Below are 18,032 nucleotides of genomic sequence, written 5' to 3'. Positions count from 1 at the left end.
TGGGTGGATCTCAAGGGCATCATAAATCCATCATTGATCCATACTGTGCAGTTTCATTTACATAACACTCTCAAAATGACAAAACTATACAGATGAAACCAGGTTAGTTATTTCCAGGTATGATGACTAATTTTGTGTGTCAACTTGACTGGGCGAAGGGATGCCCAGGTTGTTGGTGAGACATTATTTCTGGGTGTGTCTGTGAGGGTGTCTCCAGAAGAGATGAACACTCGAAGCAGTGGACTGAGTAAAGATCCTCCTCATGCATGTGGGTGGGCATCTGCCAGTCCACTAAGGGCGTGAAGAGAACAACAAGGTAGATGAAGGGGCGCCTGCTCTCTCTGCTCAAGCTGGGACGTCCATCTTCTCTTGACCCCAGACATGGGTGCTCCTGGTTCTCGCCTTCTGACTCAGAGTGGGTCTCAGGCCTTCAGACTTGGGATGAACTGAAGAACTGACTTTCCTGCTTCTCCAGTTTGCAGATGGCAGACCGTGAGATATCTTGGCCTCCATAATTACATGAGCCTACTCCTATTATAAAATATCCCCATATACATCTCTTTTTATCCTTTTGGTTCTGTTTCTCTGAAGAACACTAATACACCAGGGGTCAAGGAGTAGCACACAGGAAGGAGTTCCTTTGTGGTGCTGGAACATTTCTGTATCTTGATGGTGGTGGAGTTACACAAATCTACACATGGAATCCCATTCTGTAGAAACACACACACACACACGTGCATGTGTAAAAACTTGTGGAAACTGAATGAGGTCTATAGTCTAGTTACCAGTATTGAACCAATGTCTGTTTCCTGGTTTTGATATTGTATTATCATCATATAAAATGTCACCCCTGGGGGAAGCTGGACCCAGGGTTTGCAGGGCTCGACTATTTTTGCAACCTCTGGTGAGTCTGTAATTATTTCTAGATAAAAAGTTTTTAAAAAGTAAAATGGGATTAGGGATTCTGTAGTTATTTTAGAATTCCTCTCCCTGTAACACCCAGGGTGGCCTGGCTTTCATGCACTGGCTCTCTGTGCTTGTTTGCAGGTTAGAGCAGCAGGCACGGAACACCGCGGGAGCTGGTGCAGAAACCCCAGTGGACCATGGAAGGGGCAGGACACCAAAGTCACACGTTGCTGGCTCTAGGGACCTAAATACACAGATCTTCTCTCCCACCCTCTGCTGCTCCCGCAGGAGTGACCAGATGGCTTCCTCCTGAGGGGGGCCGTGTGGGCCAATGGCACTTCCCAGTTCCAACCGCAGCAGGCGGTAAACTGGAGGGAAAGAGAGGCCCCGGGTGGGTGAGGTCTGCCTGGTCCTGAGGCTTCGGGAAGCTGGGGGCTTGCAGAAGGAGGCCCGGGCCTCTGGGAGGGCCAAGGGGAGGCTGTGGCCGGGCAGCCCCAGCCTGATCTGGGTGCGCAGCCACCAGCACAGGTGCCTCGGGTCTCTCTCCAGAGTCTCTCAGAAACATTGCAAAGCAAACAAACAAAAGTCAGATTAAAAGGAAAGGAAAATCCAGGTCAGGCAGAATAGAGAGACATCCGTTTACAGTTGGCCCCATCCCACCAGTGTGCATGGGGCCGGCGGGAGGGTCCCCTTGCTCCTCACCCGGCCCAGGCCCAGGGCCTGCACTCCAAAAGCACAGCTGGACAGCACTCCTGGAGAAGAGGCCCCAGGGGCCCCCTCCACTTGCCCAGGGCAACGTCATGGCCTCAGCTCTCTGGCTGAGACCTTTGCCTGCCCACCTGCAGACGAGGTGGTCTCCAGAAACCAGGTCCATTTGGCAGTGGCCATTTTCCCTGGCAGCCTGTGAAAACATCATGCAAACCCTCGCTGGCAGCTCCCGCCCCGTGAATGACAGCCCCTGGGGACTGGCTGCACCCAACCCCTCCCTCCCTCCCTCCCAGCCCCCACCACCACAACCGTGCAGGCCAGGACATCCTACCCCCTCCCACACCCACCCATCATGCAGCCCTCTCCCCTCTACTTGGGAAATCTGCCCCCTCTTTCTGCCACCACCCCATCATCTCTTGGCCAGGCCCTGGCCACACCCGGCTCCCAGGTCTCCCCAGTTCTACTTTAGTCCCTACAATCTGACCTCCACTCAGCAGCCAGATGATCCTGTAAAGTCAGAGCAAATCAATCGTATCACACCCAGAAGAAAACCCACGTGTCCCTCTGGCTTAAAAGTCCTCTCTGATACGGGCCCTGCCTCTCAAAGCTCTGCGTCCACCTCTCACTGGGTTTTCCTTCCGTTCCTCAAGCAGGCCATGCTCGTTCCTCCCTCTCTGACCTCTTGTCTGGAATGTGTATCTTCCAGGGGCTGATCCTTGCCATCTGGGGGGGTCAATCTCGAGGGCCCACCAGTCACGGCACCTCTCCCTGCACAGCACTTGGGCTGCAGTCCGGTCTCAGGAAAGCAGAGCCTGGGAAGGAGGTTAGAGCATGCAGTGGTCATCAGGGAGCACACTTGGGACCAACAGCCGTGGGGGGGAGCCAGCAAGACGGGCAGAGGGGCAAGGCGGCTGTGATGTGGGCTTAACGACAGCTGGACTGGCCCTTGGGTTGTCCTGACTTGGGCTGAGGATGCCAGGCCTTCGTGCTCCTGCTGCATTAGCCTTTTCACGTGGGCTTCCGCAGGCCCCCTCCTGCGCCTACAGCTAAGCTCATCCCAGAAAAGGGCCTTCGGCATTGCAGTATCCATCTCAGCTTCTCTCATTTTGATATTTTTCTTAATTTTTCATTCCTATGTGTCTCTCCCTCCAAGAACGGAAACTCCATAAAAGCAGGATTTGCCTTATGTGTCACGGGGACGTCAGCCCAGCATGTCGTAGGTGTTGAGTGAATGCTTGACGTTCACGACCACCCTGGAAAATTCATCATTTGATTCTCATTGCACAAATGACATCAGTGAGGCTTCGGTTAAGAAACTTACCCAAGAAGTGGCAGGAGCAGAACCCCGGGTCGCTCTGTGTGGCTCCCCCGCCAGTGCCCCCCACCTCACCAGAATCAAGGCAGGGGCAGTGCCATGATGGCCCCGGGCCAACATGGGGGGCTGCACATTCTGTGCGTGGCTTAGATTAGAACAAGATTATAAATTACTGGGGGATTTGGGCCATTCCTTACAATCCTTCCTAGACTCGGTGTTCAGTCAGTGGCCCCCATGCACACAGAAGTCATAGTGAACCAGCCCTACGTGCCCTTCTGCTACACACACAGGCAGGTGGTCAACCTGATTAAGCTGAGGACAACTCTGCTTTCTCTTTTCAAATCCGTTGCCTTTTCTGCTCTGTCTGCTTCTTCTCCATTGCCGATGCCCCCTCAAAGAAGCCTGGCAAAAAATCCCACCTTCGAGCACGGAAGTCCTGTTGCAGACATGGCAGGGGAGGTGTTTGGGAACGTGGCCACACACGCTTCCTAAGGTGGAGCAGATTCCCTGAGAATTCCCGTAGTTTGGGAGAAGCACGTGTTGAGCACCTCACAGGGCCCCCCAGTCCTAGGCTGGTACTCCTATCGAGGGGCTCTGCAGGCCTCTTGGAGAACAGTCACTGAGCACCACCCTCCAATTAACCTCATCCCCCTGCCAGGGGCAGGCGGGCAGGCAGAGGTCCCTTTGATGAAGCTCAAGGAAAGCGTCTAAATTAAATCAGGGATGAGGGGACAGCTAGGTTTCCTAGAGGAGGCGAAGCTTGAACTACATCTTGGAAGGCCAGTAGCACATCCAGGCAGTAAGCAGAGGACATTTCTGGCAAAGGAAACGGCATATGCAAAGGTGTCATAGTAACACTAGCCACCATCAGATGGACCCTTCCTATATGCCATGTGATGAGCTAAGCACTTTACAGATACCATCACTTAATTTCACAGAATTTTTCACATTTCTTGTCTGTCTCCCCTACTAGAACATCAGTCCCATGGGGGGCAGTGATTCTTTCCCCACCTCTGTATCCCCAGTGCCTGGTATACAGAATGGGGTCAATCAATCTTTCCCTTCTCATGGTCGCCAAGTATTCATCTAAATGTTTAAATCCATGAATCTAATCAGACTGACTATACAGTATCAATAGGAAACCAAAGACAGGGTAATAGCATGAGCACTTGTGCACATACATGCACACACTCAGCAGAATTTGAAATGCTTTCCCCAATAACTATAAAACTAGAACCGCTTCCAAGGAAACAAACATTTGAGTAATAATCCAACAATTTCCAAAGTTACTCCTCCAGGAAGAAGAATTTCTACTGAGATAACAGAAGATGGCTGACTGTCCCTTGTACTTTGTGCAAAGGTTTAAAAAAAAATTGCATTTAAATAAGAATGCCAAAAACATGGCTTTACTTATAGCATGCTAAATATTTTTAAATTGATTCCACCTCCATTCTGTTTTCATTCAAAACAAGTCTAGGGAAGAGCACTAGACAGAGCTGGGGCAGCTATAGGCTCGTGCCAGCCACAGAGAGTGAAAGATGTGTTAATGAGAGGTTGTACAGATAAAACATTTGGAGTTCTTTAAAATCCAAACTTTAGAAATAAATGTATAGCTATGTGGAAAACCTCATGTTTAAAATCTGAGAACCCCAATTATGGATAACTGAGTGTAGGAAGTGCCCCCCCCCCCAGGTAATCCTTAAGGCTCCTGCTTGAGCGGCTATGGTTTCACAGAACCTGCCCCCTTGACCACAGATCCAAGGATGAACCAGCAGATCTGTGGGTATGCAGACTTGGCTGCACTGTCCATCAAGTTGTTTCTGTAGCTGCAAGATTTAAAACTCAGGAGCTGTTGGCAGCCAAGTTTACAATGAGTGTTATGGACTGAATTGTGTGCCCCCCTCAAAATTCATCGGTTGAAGGGCCAAGCCCCCATGTAACTGTATTTGAAGATGCAGCCTTTAAGGAGGTAACTAAGGTTAAATGGGGTCAGAAGGGTGGGGCCCTAATCCAATAGGACTGGTGTCCTTATGAGGAATAGACACCAGGGATGCAGAATAAAGGCCATGTGAGGGTGCCGGCTACAAGCCAAAGAAGAGAAGCCTCACCAGAAGCAGTGCTTGGGCTTCCAGCCTCCAGAACTGTGAGGAATAAGTGTCTGCTGTTTAAGCTGCTGTTTTGTGGTATTCTGTTATGGCACACCTGAGCAGACTATAAGGAGCAGAAAGCACACACACTGGAGGATTCTGGTTGCATATAGCTATCTTTAAAGCCCAACAATATTCTCATGTTGGTTTCAAACTTTAGGATCCTTACAATAATCTCCTGTGAGTTTAAGTGAATTCAAATTGGGTCTCTTTCATTTGCAACTAAATGAAAGAGGCTTCTGGATAGCTGGAGGTTTACCCCCCACCCCCGTCCAAGCACACAAAATTTTAAAACCATTTTAGAAGGGAACCTGAGATACACTTCATCTCTGCCTTTTATAAGAAGATATTTTGTCTTAAAAAAAATTATCCCAGGTTTTCCATTATGAGTATTCCAAAGATATTCTATGATATGGCTGGAGTTACTAGGAAATCTGAGGTCTACCCTTCTCTTTGCTGTTGGCCTCACCACTCTGGGCCTATTTCCTTTCTACAACAAGTTATTTCTGCTAATCACAAAAATTCTGATACCGCCAATGACTGATCTCATTACGCTGAAAGTTAAGTCACCGCACTGCTCAGGATGACTCCCCATCTGCAAACTGAGTGTTTCTTCCAGGACTAACATTCTACATGTTCCAGGATTACTACCCCACAAGGTCTCTCAGGGTCCCGTGCCATGCTCTCCCCTTTGGTATTGCCGTGTCCTGCTTATGTGGTTTGCCTTTTCTAGTCTGGCTCCTTGTTGGGCTCTTCCAGCTGCTGTGTGCTATCTGTCCAGCCCCCGGGTCTCACACGGGTCAGGTACTGTATGGGGTATGAGCTCACAGGGCCTGGGCGGCTCTCGTAGGCAAGTGCAGAGACTCACTGGGAGGGTGACCCTTGGGCTGCCCAGGGGCCTTCTCAGCTTATCTGTTCCCCCAAAGGCATCAAAGGATCAAAGGGAGAAGTCTGACAGCAAACATCAGGTTTGTTCACATCTTTGCTTACCTTTGGTGGATCACAAGGTAGGGGAAAGAGGCCAAAAGACTGACCACGTATGAGAATCAGTCTTCTCCAAAATCCAGCAGGCTTTCCCCCTTATTTATGTTTTTAAATATAAGCAAACTCCTTGGTGGTTAAAACAGAACCTATCTTACATGTCACTAATCTTTTGGTGACCAGTAACCTACCTCTGCTACAGAAATCTAATGGAATAAAGCACAGTGCTGCACACCATCTTATTTGGTCTACTTTCCTTATGGTTACACCTGCTAGTGACCTTATTTCTTCTAGATGAAAGATGAAAAGTGAATGAAGGTGAATTATCACAGCCGATTTTCAGATATTCTCTGCCTTGTGCATGATACACAACAGAATTACCCCTGGTTCCCTCTAACAATTTAAACTTGGAAACAATATAAACATGACAAAACTTGTAAACCATTCTCCTCAACACCGAAGAGCAAGGAATAGTACACAGGTCAGCAAGGAAGATGGCGATGAGGGTTGGAAAATAGGGTTAAGAGAATTAAGTCGAGTTTTGAAACTTCCTTCACGCTTTCTGGATTGTCTCAGCCAGCCTTGGAATAAACACCTGGAAAGAAATTGAAAACGATGGTTCTCGCAATTCCCTTCTGAACCGCCTGCCTTACAGAGGCGTTTATCAGCCCTGTGGCACACACGTGGGTAAGATCATAAACACCACCCCAGGCTAGACTGTGCTGTGCCAGCATTTTCCATCATAACCAGCTTCAAGCCTGTTCTAAAAATGTTTATTCTATTGGACTCCACTGGCTACTTTTTGTACTGACCCCAAAGGTCAGCTAACTCAGGAAACAATGCAAATAACAGACGCTAAAGGGAAAGCAACAATACTAGTGAAATGCTAAAGAAATCGTCTCTGAGACTATTTTATAAAGAATAGTGATGACCGTGGAAGATACTGATTTACCCATTTAATAGGTTTCCAAAACCCAAACCAAATAAAACACAACCACACCAAATCTAAATTACAACACTTTATTGCAGCATCGGCAAAGGTCAGATTTCTGAAGCTGGTGAAGATCGGGCAGCATTTCCATGTGAAATGTTACAACTTTACAAGTTTTGTTTCTTATTTAATTCTACATGCAGAAACTGAAACATGGTAAAAGAAAAACTGCAAAATAGCTAGAAAAAAAGATGTAATCAAGTTGTAGCATACAGATGTGCTCTTCAACTAAATTTACTATGCCTACTGGAAAGCAAACGAAAGACAACTATCCTAATAAATTAACAGATTGCCAGAAACAGACTAAGAATGCTCATTTCTACTTAGTGGGGGGAAAACAAAACAAAACAAAACAAAAACAAAAGCAAAATAAAAGCTCTACTGTTTCCATACTTTGTTTAGAGACAGAGGCTGTAAACCCATGAAGGTCAACAAAATCTCCGGATCCCCTTCTCGCTGTCCTTCGTCCATCTTCTGTGGCATCTGCCTGGCACGCTGTCTGTTTTCAATGATACTTACAATGGGCTCAACTATCCCTGTTCTTAGGCTGGTGTCAGACTCCCCTAAGCCATCTGGGTACATGCTTTGTACACTAATCGTCTTCACATTTCCTTTTTACCCTAATAGGCAATGTTACATTACTGACTCCGATGGGTAAAACTGATTTTTCTCCCTCATCCCTTGTTCCTCTTGAAACAAACTCCTAAACAAAAGCCTTCCTGGTGGATTATCTGGTATTTGGATATCTTTCATCATTTTGTTGTCCTGCATGTAAGTTTTCACTAGAAGATTTTACTGCTTGCTCTATACTTTGCTACTATAGTCCTGGAGCCCCCAAATGTATCTTCTTCCAACTTGGGATGTTCAATTCAGAGACACTGTAACTCAAATCAAGTTTAAACTCAAGTTCATTTCCCCCATACCATTACCATTACAACCGTTTCTTCTTCGGCTTAATCATCTCACTGACGCTCTTCTTGGTGTAACTGCTCAGGAATCAAGTCAACCATCTCATTTCTTGACTGCATTCTCAAGAGAAGATGAACCCTCACGTGATTTCCATTACAAAAGGCCTTTTCTGCCTTATCTGGAAGCGTCGGCTTGTTCCGGTGTTGGCAGAGGCTGCTGTTTCTGCCTCATGGCCCCAGCCTGTCCCAGGTTTAGATTCGCAACTCTCTAGACCGACATGCTGAGCTGAGATGTGTCCACTGCTCTCATTCAATTGCTGGAGGACTCCACTATCCACAACATCAGATACAGGACCTAATGAAATGACACGTGCTGCTGGATCAACGTCTCCTAGAGGCACAAACAGGGCAATGTTAAAGAACCAGGACTGAGGACGACCCTCCAGCAAGAAAAGGCCCCTAAAAAAGGCCCCAGCCACTATTCACTGATGTCTGCAAACAAGTCAGTGCTTTTTAAAGAGAACACAAACTCCTACTGGATTAAGACACAACAGGAGGCGGAGGGGCACTAAAAAGAGCAATTCTGATGCTGATCAGAAGGGGGTGGTCCCAGTAGCTCTCCTGTAACTACTTTCTAAGATGCTGAAAATTCATGGTTTGTGTCATGGCTGAACGGTGTACCCTCCAAATTCACATGTTGAAGTCTAACCGCAGTACCTCAGAATGTGACCTTATTTGAAGACAGGATCACTGCAGATGTAATTTGTTAAGACGAGGCCAGACTGGAGTAGGATGGGCCCCTGATCCAGTGTGACTGTGTCCTCGTAACAGGAGGAAACCCAGACACAGACAAACACCCTGGGAGAACGCCACGTGAAGATGAAGGCATGGGTCAGATGGTGCTGTGGAAGCCAGGGGATGCCAAAGATTGCTGGCAAAGCACCAGAAGCCAGGAGGGAGCCTGGAGCGGATTCTCCTCTCAGCCTCAGAAGGAACCAACCCGGCCTTGACCTTGGATTTCGGCCTCCAGAAGTGTGAGGCAAACCGCTCTGTTGTTTAAGTCACAAAGTTTATCATGCTTTCTTTTGGCAGCTCTAGCAAACTCATACAGGTTGTCTCTCACAAGGCAAGTTGCATTAGCAAGAAACTTTCAAAGAATAAAATGCAAATACGGAAAAGTCTATCTTCAGCTGGATACATCCGTTAAGTCGTGCAGAACTGAACTGAATGGGAAAAGGTCAGTAGAAGAAGTATTCTCTGAGAGAAAGAAAGTCTCTCCCCTGATGTCAAGACAAAGCAATGGTCTAAAACAGAATACTTTATTTAGATAAACGCAATGAATGACAGGAGAAGCGTTCACAGTCTTTGATAAATAAGACACACATTATAACCCCTTGCTACTCAGAGTGTGGTCCACACTCCAGCAGCTTTGACATCTGGGAGCTTGTTAGAAACTAATCAGAACCAGCAGTTTAACAAGAGTCAGAATGGTTAAAATAGGTATTTTAAAGTTTGAGGAGCGCTGGTATAATCCACACAAGTTTATAGCATATAAACCGTATTAGTATTAACACTTGCCAAAGATGCTGAGTTTCACAGTTTATTCAGCACTCACAGGGTAGAAAGCATCCCTGTCCTGCACTACAGAACACTTTGGTGACTGTGTTACTTAGAGTGCTGCTGTCCTTTAAACTCATTATAAGCAAATGCTTACTCTTTGTTAGAGCATTCCTGCCCAGGGAGAAGGACTGAAATTTTAACTTACAGCCCTATTTCAATCCTGATTATAAAATATAAAAATCATTATAATTAATGTCTGGGAGCCTTATCAAAATCTACAGGTAATAAAAACTTAAAACTGCTTTAATAACCAGTTTCCAAGTAAATTTCCCTTTATCTGACATATAATGTCAACAATTTAATAACTTTTTAAAAAAAGTACTAGTCAAGTTAAGAGTCAAATTGAAAACAGTTTCTCAGACCTCACTCACAGAACCTCCCTCTGCCTCTTTCTACAGGACTTCAGCACGCAGACACCCGAGGACCACGGCTCTAGATGCACAGGTTTCTACTGAGTCTGGCCCAGCGTTAAAAATAGAAGAAAATAAAGAGGAGCCAAACTACCAAAAGACACCACCCATCACCTAACGTTCTTCCACATGACTACATTTCTTCACTTAAGTTTAAAAAATAGCAAAGAACATTTGGTACTTGAAGGGCTTCAAAAACTCACTTTTACACATTTGCTTGTTCCTCTACAATGTTCATCTGAACTGGCATTTTAAGAGCACTGGCTTTGAAAAGACTATAAAACCATAAGACTTTACAGAGGGTCATTTTCAAGAGTGTTGGACAAGTTAGGATTTTTTTTCCAAGTCATTATTTTAGGAAGAGATTTAAAATAGGTAAAGCCAAGTAGCTCAAGAGTCTCACAAAATCAGGAAAACAAAAGGGAATGAGGGTGCTAGGGAGCATAACACAGGGAGAAAGTTTGTTAAATCACTAAGCATAGATTTTCTTGAAGTCCCTCTGTCCAGTCAACAAATATTTACTGGGCATCTACTATGTGCCAGGCACCAAGACCTATGGAGGAGATAAAACGGAAAGCAAGACAAGGCCTCATGTCCGCCCTGAGTCTTCAATCTCCTGGGGGATGGAGACAAGCTAGCAGGTGACGAAGCACAACAAGGTCTGGGGAAGCACAGTGAGCCAGGGCAGCAAGGTCAGGCTCCCGAGTTTCAAGGGGAGACCTGACGGAGGAGCAGGAGTTATCCGGGGAAGAGCCCGAAAGGGTTCCAAACAGAGGGAGGCAAAAAGGGCATAACTAGAAGAGCTAAAAGGCCAGCTGGATGGAAGTAGGGGAAAAAATAGCAAGAGGTAAAGCCAGTAAGGGGAGTGCACCCCCATCACACAGGGTCGTGTTAACCAAGTGAGGAGTTGGGACTTTATCCCACAAGCCACGAGGAGCCACTGAAGGGTTTAAGCACAAGAGCTCACTGCTGGTCAGATGGCAGGTTTCCACTTGAGAAAGAACACTGTGGGGAGAGCAGAGAGGATGCATTGGAAGGGGTTGAAATTGGAGACTGAGAAGCATATCTGGAGGCTGCAGGCAATAATCCAGATGAGAGGTGACAGGAGCTTGATCTAGGATCTCCGTACGGAGGTGGAATAAGCAGGGCCAGTGTGAGAAAGCCATTCACCAGGAGAATCAGAGTATTTGTTAATTAACTACACAGAGAGACTGATGCAGAGGGAAGAGTCAAAAACAAAACCTCCTTTTCTAGTTTGGACAACTGCGAGGGCAGAGCTTCCGTTCACTGGGCTAGAGAACAGAGGAGGGGAGAGGATGGGGCGGGGATACGTTGAAGTCGAAGTTCCCGGGAGACGTCTAGGTGGTTGTTCAGAAGACAGCAGGTGCACGGTCAGAAACCAGAGTGGAGGCTTGGGCTGGAGACCCGGCTGGTAACGGAGCCACAGGAGGCGACACCTCCTGCGAGAGCGCTCGGCGTAAGCAAGGAGGGCCAAGGACCAGACTGAGGGACACGGGTGTTTCCAGGAGGAGGCAAGGCCACCCCGGAGTCAGGAGACAAGCAGAGGAGGCAGGGAGGGAAGAAGAATACCAGAAAGGACAGCAGAGCCACAGAGGTCATGGGAAGAGAGTGTGCCGACAGAAGAGGGGGCCCACGTGCAGAGCGCTCCGAGACAGCCACCCAGATGGCTGAACGGAGCACTGAGGCGGCCCGGGCCAAGGCCAAGGTGTCAGGGAAGGGGCGGGGAGGCAGATGCACAGTGAGTGCGAAGTGAGAGAGAGCCAGCGTGGCCAGTTCCAAGTCTGGCTGCCTGCAGGGCTAGAGGGAGGGAAGGAAATCAGAAAGGTAACAAAGAACTTTGAAAAACGACCGAGTAACTGGTAGCAAACTAAGAAAGGCACATCTCTGTGTTCATATACACAACTATAGCAGCATGTTTAAGCTGATACATCTGCTTTCCCATATTTTTATTCCACACTCCTTGAGAAATGCTTGGAGCTTAGACTCTCCATCAATGATTTTTTAAATAAATACATGACTAGGGCAGAATTAGCTGTCAAGTACCTGGACCTGGTTTCTCAACTGGACTATAAGCCTCAGAGTAAAGACTGTCTTCTACTTCTGAATTTTCTATAGTGCAGGACTGAATCCATGGAAGGTGCTGGATGGAATGTAAGCTGAGGGGAGCAAATCCTACTGCAAATAGTAATTATGTAGCAAATGTCACATTTATTGATTCTGTAAAGTCACCCAAACATTGAAAAATTAGGAAATGATGCTACTGTTACAATATCTAAACTGAAAAAGGATTAGGGATTAATAGACACAATGCTGTTCAGAGATGTTAGGCTGCAATATGGCTGGTGAAGTTGATGAAAAATGTCAAGATAAGAAAGAGGGAGCAGACATTACCAAGAACACAATGGTATATATTTAAAGCTACTCTAAGAAAGTGTAAAAGGAGAAAACTAAAATTTCCATGGCCTCTTTCTTAACCTAGCCAGTTCCACGTCTTAGCACAATAAAAGGTATTATTAAAGGACTTTAATGAAGGTCGTCGGGTAATTTAAAATAATCTAATATCTTATGCCTATTGTACATCATTTGTAATGTGGATTTCTAAAAAAAAAATTACACTCAATAGCTGTTACAAAACAGATCCCTAAACTGTCAATGACAAACCAATTTCCTAAATTGCAATTTGATTAGAGTTGTCTGAGCATATAGTTCAAAGAAAAATGTTACCAGGAACACGAATATACTTAGTGAGTAAAGACACAGGCTGGAACATCTGCGTTTTCTCCAATGCTACTACTCTCCTCAGTGGACCATTTCTCTACCCCAGCATTCTTTTCTATACCCGCTCGCCTGTCTCCAACAACAAGGTGACAACATTTGAGGGCTGCTGTAGAGCCTCAGTCTAAATACCCCAAGGAAGACCAGTAAAAGCACAAAGCCTACATCACTTTTGAAAATAACCCAAACACAAGACAGAAAACCAAGTTGATAGGTACGGGTCTTTAGATCAGATCCCAGCAAAACTTTCAACAACTTTAAAAAAAAGATGAGTGAGGTCTTAGGCAGTATCTAAGAAGATATGAGGCAATATCTTCTATATGAAATACCTTACAGAGTTTTAATAATTTCACATTAAGCAACTCAAGGTTAAGAAGAACTGGCATAGATCCCAGCAGGATATTTTATAATTTAAAAACAAACAAACAAAATACCTCAAAACAAACTCAATCTGCATGACTGAAAGTCTAGTAACAGGTTTTGGGTTTTTGTAAACACTATGATTACATAACACTGGCTTGAGAGATTCTAACCAAAAGCCTGTGACGTCTCTCAAACTAATCTGTAACTAGTCCTCAAAAGAGGAAACTAAAAAATCCAAAGAAGTCCACTCAGAAAAAGTGGAAGCCAAGATTGGTGTGGCTGAAATTAAGATTAAAAAACAAACAAACAATTTTATAAATAGGTTTTCTTTACTCAAATATCTACAACTCAAAGACTTTTCTATTTTGCTCATCATTGGGCCTTGATCATTAGGTATAATCCAGAACTATCTAATTTGCTCACATGGACACCATGAAAAATAGCTAAGGCAGAAATAAGAGAGACCGTCCTACCTCCCACCAGTCTTAAAGATTAGATCTGCATTAGGCGCTCCCTTTGGATGTTGGTAACGAGGCCGCCGCTCCCGATTGGTGTTTGCTGGAGCCGGGCGCTGGGCAAGAGACTGCAGCATTTCTGGAATTAGGAGCAAAACAGAAAAGGCATTTAATGTTGGTAAATGTACTCCCAAGAAGCAAATAAAACCCTACGGAGATCAAGTTTATTAGTCCTGTCAGGTAGCTGACTAAAGAAAAATAACCATTATATGGACTAAAATGATTAAGAGGTACAAGAAGAGCAACCAAGAGAGGAGACATGCTCTTGAGTATCATTTAACATCCAACGCTCCCTTTACAGTCAATGTGGCCACAACGGTAAGTGTCGTGAGGCAGTGAAACAGCGTAAGAAGCAGTTTAGTACAACAGCTATCGGCACGGCGTTTGGAGCCAGATAATATTAGCCCAAATCCCAGCTCTGCCACATACTAGCTATGCGACTTTTGGTTCAGTTTCCCTAAATGTAAAATGGGAATAATAATAAGCACTTATCTCACAGAATTGTTGTGAGGATTAAGTGATTTGATAAAGTACATAAGTGTCCTGCCATAGTAAGCAATTACACTGAGTGTTACCTACCATTATTTATTATTAAGAACATTGGGTATCAACTGAACTGGAAGAGAAGATTCTAGAAATGGGATTTAAAGACAGAATCCTGGGACTTCCCTGGCGGTCCAGTGATTAAGACTCCACGCTTCCACTGTAGGAGGCATGGGTTTGATCCCTGGTCAGGGAACTAAGACCCCACATGTCACAAAGCGTGGCCAAAAAAAAAAAAAAAAATTAATTAACAACAACAAAAAGATAGAAAACCAACTATTTATTTATACAACCATCTCTTGCACAAAAAGCAGTTGGTGAGTATAGCACTATATAGACAGCCATGTTATGGCTCTAAAATCTGGATGCCAGGGGAATGACAAAAGGCTGACTTATGAAGTGTCAGTGGACTCTATATGTAAAGTTCCAGTCAATCCAAGTGTGCTGGGTATGTCTGCATAAAACTGGAATCCTAACTTGATGCTCGCAAATCTGAAGGAACAGAGGGTCCTTGAGACCAGGATTCTCAAGTAGACAAAAGAAATGACATTTGTTGAATAATAATTTGCTCACAGTTGACTGGCAGCATGAGGCAATTAAAACTTGGCATTATATCACTTGCAAACATAGCTCTAACAGTATAGAGCCTAACTGAATTATGGGGGAAGCAAAATATGACAAAAATTACATTAGTGTTACTTTACAAAATAAGTGAGAGAAAAATGAAGACAGAATGGAATATAAAAAACAATCAACTTCTCAGGCTAAATATATACAAACATGACATGAAAAGGTGCAGAATAAAAGCTTTGATGTTCTGTACTTTAAAAGCCCAAATTTCCACTTCCATCCTGAAAAAGATTTGATACCTTGATAATCTTCTTGTTCTTGCCGTTCATTGATATCTAGTGTGAGCTTTTTCATTCTCATCCTCTCTTCCTGTTCTGCCTGTTGCTGGTTCCAATGATTTGCAGCAAGTTGGGAAGACATGGGTACATTAAGGATCTTAAACTGAGAAAAAAGAATAATAAAGAAATCACAAATGGCTTGAGAAAATCAAAGAAAAAAAAGATTTCAAATAAATTAGTAAGTAGAATTAAATGAGCTTAGAAAAATAATAATCTTTCCTTCCTTAATAAGTCAATAAAGACAGCATCATCTAAGAACGTAAACAGACAACAGTGTTACTCTGCTAGAGACAAACCCATTAGGACTGGATGGGAAGTGGAAGGCCATCAAGTTCAACCTCCATCAAGTTCAACCTTTTCTGCCCCCTGTTTGGGAGTACACATCTAAGTAACAGGGGATCATTTTCCACTCTACAGACCCTATTACATACGGCTAACTATAAGAAAGGGTTTTATACAGCAAGCTGTAATCTGCACCTTTTTCATTTCTACCCTCTGGAATCAGTTCTGCCCTCCTGAACTATGCAGTCTAGTCCGCCTTCAGGCTTAACAGACCCTCATATTCCAAAGACAGCTGTGACACTGGAAAAGAGAAAGAGTTAAGCAACTGACTGATGAGATCTATATCTCTATTATGGGGGAGAGTTCTTATCTATGGAATGGTTTGCTTTTAGCAGGATGTCCCTGTTTCAGGACTGTTAACAAGTATTAAACTATAATAAATATATTGTGCATTTGTTTAAAACAATCAAAAAGTTCTTTAAAACATTACATAATGGCTCTATTACATTAAAACTTTTGCTTTAATGATCAAAACATTTTATTTCCATTCATTATTCTAATTCACAGACATTTAGATACAGAAAGAAACTATCAACAGTATTATTCTTTCTTTTCAACTACTTACTTCATTGGTGCAAATTTTTCTTTTCCTACTGACTACAGAAGAAAGTTATTTCTGGGCACAAATCTGGTGCACAAAGAGATCTTTCACTTAAAAACTAAAGATTCCTATAAGGCTACACATTTCACATTTCTAAAAAAACCATTGCACCAGAAGGGCCAACACCCAAAAGTCAAATAAAGAAATAAAAATCAGAACAAAATATACTTTCTTCTTCAGACCACAAAATAACAGTGATGTTTCTTCAAATAATGTTCCTAAAATTGAACATTTTTCAAAATTCCAAATAATGTTTATGAGTTGAAAATTTACTTAATAACCAAGTACTCTGAGCTCTCATTTCATGTTTGCTAACATTTTAAAAATAAAGTTCAATAAAAATGTTTCCTTAAACAAAATTTCACATTTTAAGAAATAGGGACTTCACTCCTCATTCTGAAGCTATATAGATTATACACTATATAACCTATCCACTTTGAACCAAAAATATTTTTTCTAAAACACAGACATATGGTCCTATGTTGACCCATACAATTTAGAATTCAGGACAGCTTGAAATGAATTTACTTTTCAAAGCTCCGAAGTTTCTGAAGGTAGGTTTTAATTTTATGCCTACACGTTCTGAAAAGATCAAATGGGGTGTGCAAATTCACAGGTATACTGAATTTTCATGTGTGCCTCAGAAAAGGGAGACACGAATGAAGAAAACTGATTATTTACTATTGTGTAATTTGATCTTCACAGAAAGATATTCCTAAGCCTCCTTTTAAATAAGAAAAATCAAGGCTCAGGAAGTGTGCCAATGTAGTACAAATGTTCAGGAGCTATACGGGAATAGGAACCAAGGCCTACCGAACTGACGTTGCCACGTACTGCCCTTCACAATGAAAAAAACAACAAACTTCCTTTTTGTGCCAAGAAATCTGGTGATGAGGGGAGAGCGAGGGAGTGGAAAGGGGAAGCTGAGAGCTTTTAAAGAAAAAGAAAATGAGGGCTTCCCTGGTGGCGCAGTGGTTGAGAGTCCGCCTGCCGATGCAGGAGACACAGGTTCGTGCCCCGGTCCGGGAAGATCCCACATGCCGCGGAGCGGCTGGGCCCGTGAGCCATGGCCGCTGAGCCTGCGCGTCCGGAGCCTGTGCTCCGCAACGGGAGAGGCCACAACAGTGGGAGGCCCACGTACCGCAAAAAAAAAAAAAAAGAAGAAAAAGAAAATGAATCAGACCTAAAATGTGATGACTGAAATAGAAAAGTCTACTCAGAGGACTAAGTCATCCCTAGAAAAGCAAAGCAAAAACTCTGGGCTTTGAGAATCCTGGTAACCATGGTGAACTAGCAGTTCCAAGTGCTGAGAAGAGCAATTTTACAAAGATCTCACTCCAACACCAAGTTTAGGGTCTTGATCAAAACCAAACCCTTATTTTTCTAGGGACTGGGTGGAGGATGAGGGAAAGGGGAAATGTGAGGGCTCATCTCTGGCCTGAGGGTGAGAAAGGGGGGAACTTTCCTAAAAACTTGATAAACCTAGAAACTGCGACGGAGGAAAGTCCTATTGACTAGAAAGGAATTAGGAAGACAGTGTCTGAAAAAGATACAGCAGTGCTCGGAATCGAAGTCAAAGTTAACTATTTAAACATGACTCATGATGGAAACCCTGTTCCCAGCCCTCCATTCCGTGATCCTAACTGGTATTCAGTTTTCATATCTCAAGATTTATTTGCACTATAGCAAAATAATGGTATACTGTACAACTTTGATCTTTTGAGAAACAAGAAATTACCTGACCAAAGCAGAGATAAAAAATTAAGGTAGGCATCATCTCCTGGAGGCTGTGCTGGGAGGGAGGAAACAGAACATCCCTGCCCTCACAGAGAACACCTCATTCCCGGTCTTCTCCGGTCACCCCCGCAGCAGCTGTCTCCCTCTCATCGCCTCCTCCCCACCCGGTCTCTTCTATCCTCTTATCTTCCTTTATCTTCCAACACAGCACTGTCTCCAACCTGACATTATTTCTTTATTG

At 44.2% G+C, this 18,032-nt stretch overlaps 1 protein-coding gene across 2 annotated transcripts in view; it reads right to left on the bottom strand.

Annotated features, from left to right (window-relative positions):
- Positions 1–7,063: 7,063 nt before the first annotated feature.
- The window catches only part of UPF2 (UPF2 regulator of nonsense mediated mRNA decay), a gene marked incomplete at its 3' end in the record, with an annotated part of 99,801 nt that continues 88,832 nt past the window's right edge, over positions 7,064–18,032 (bottom strand). Inside the window, exons 20-22 of one of the 2 annotated variants that reach the window (XM_081230096.1) lie at positions 15,073–15,214; positions 13,619–13,739; positions 7,064–8,347 (exon numbers count right to left, since the gene is read on the bottom strand). In XM_081230096.1, the coding sequence (XP_081086222.1) occupies positions 8,338–8,347; positions 13,619–13,739; positions 15,073–15,214 (273 nt within the window). Of the gene's footprint in view, positions 8,348–13,614; positions 13,740–15,072; positions 15,215–18,032 lie in introns of those variants that run through there. The other variant, XM_081230097.1, reaches the window with a different exon arrangement.

This window comes from Mesoplodon bidens (assembly GCF_964165515.1).
Source record: "Mesoplodon bidens genome assembly, chromosome: 3".
Lineage (NCBI taxonomy): Eukaryota > Metazoa > Chordata > Mammalia > Artiodactyla > Ziphiidae > Mesoplodon > Mesoplodon bidens.
Note: the sequence above shows the minus strand (reverse complement) of the source record. Positions and strands in the feature narration are given on the sequence as shown.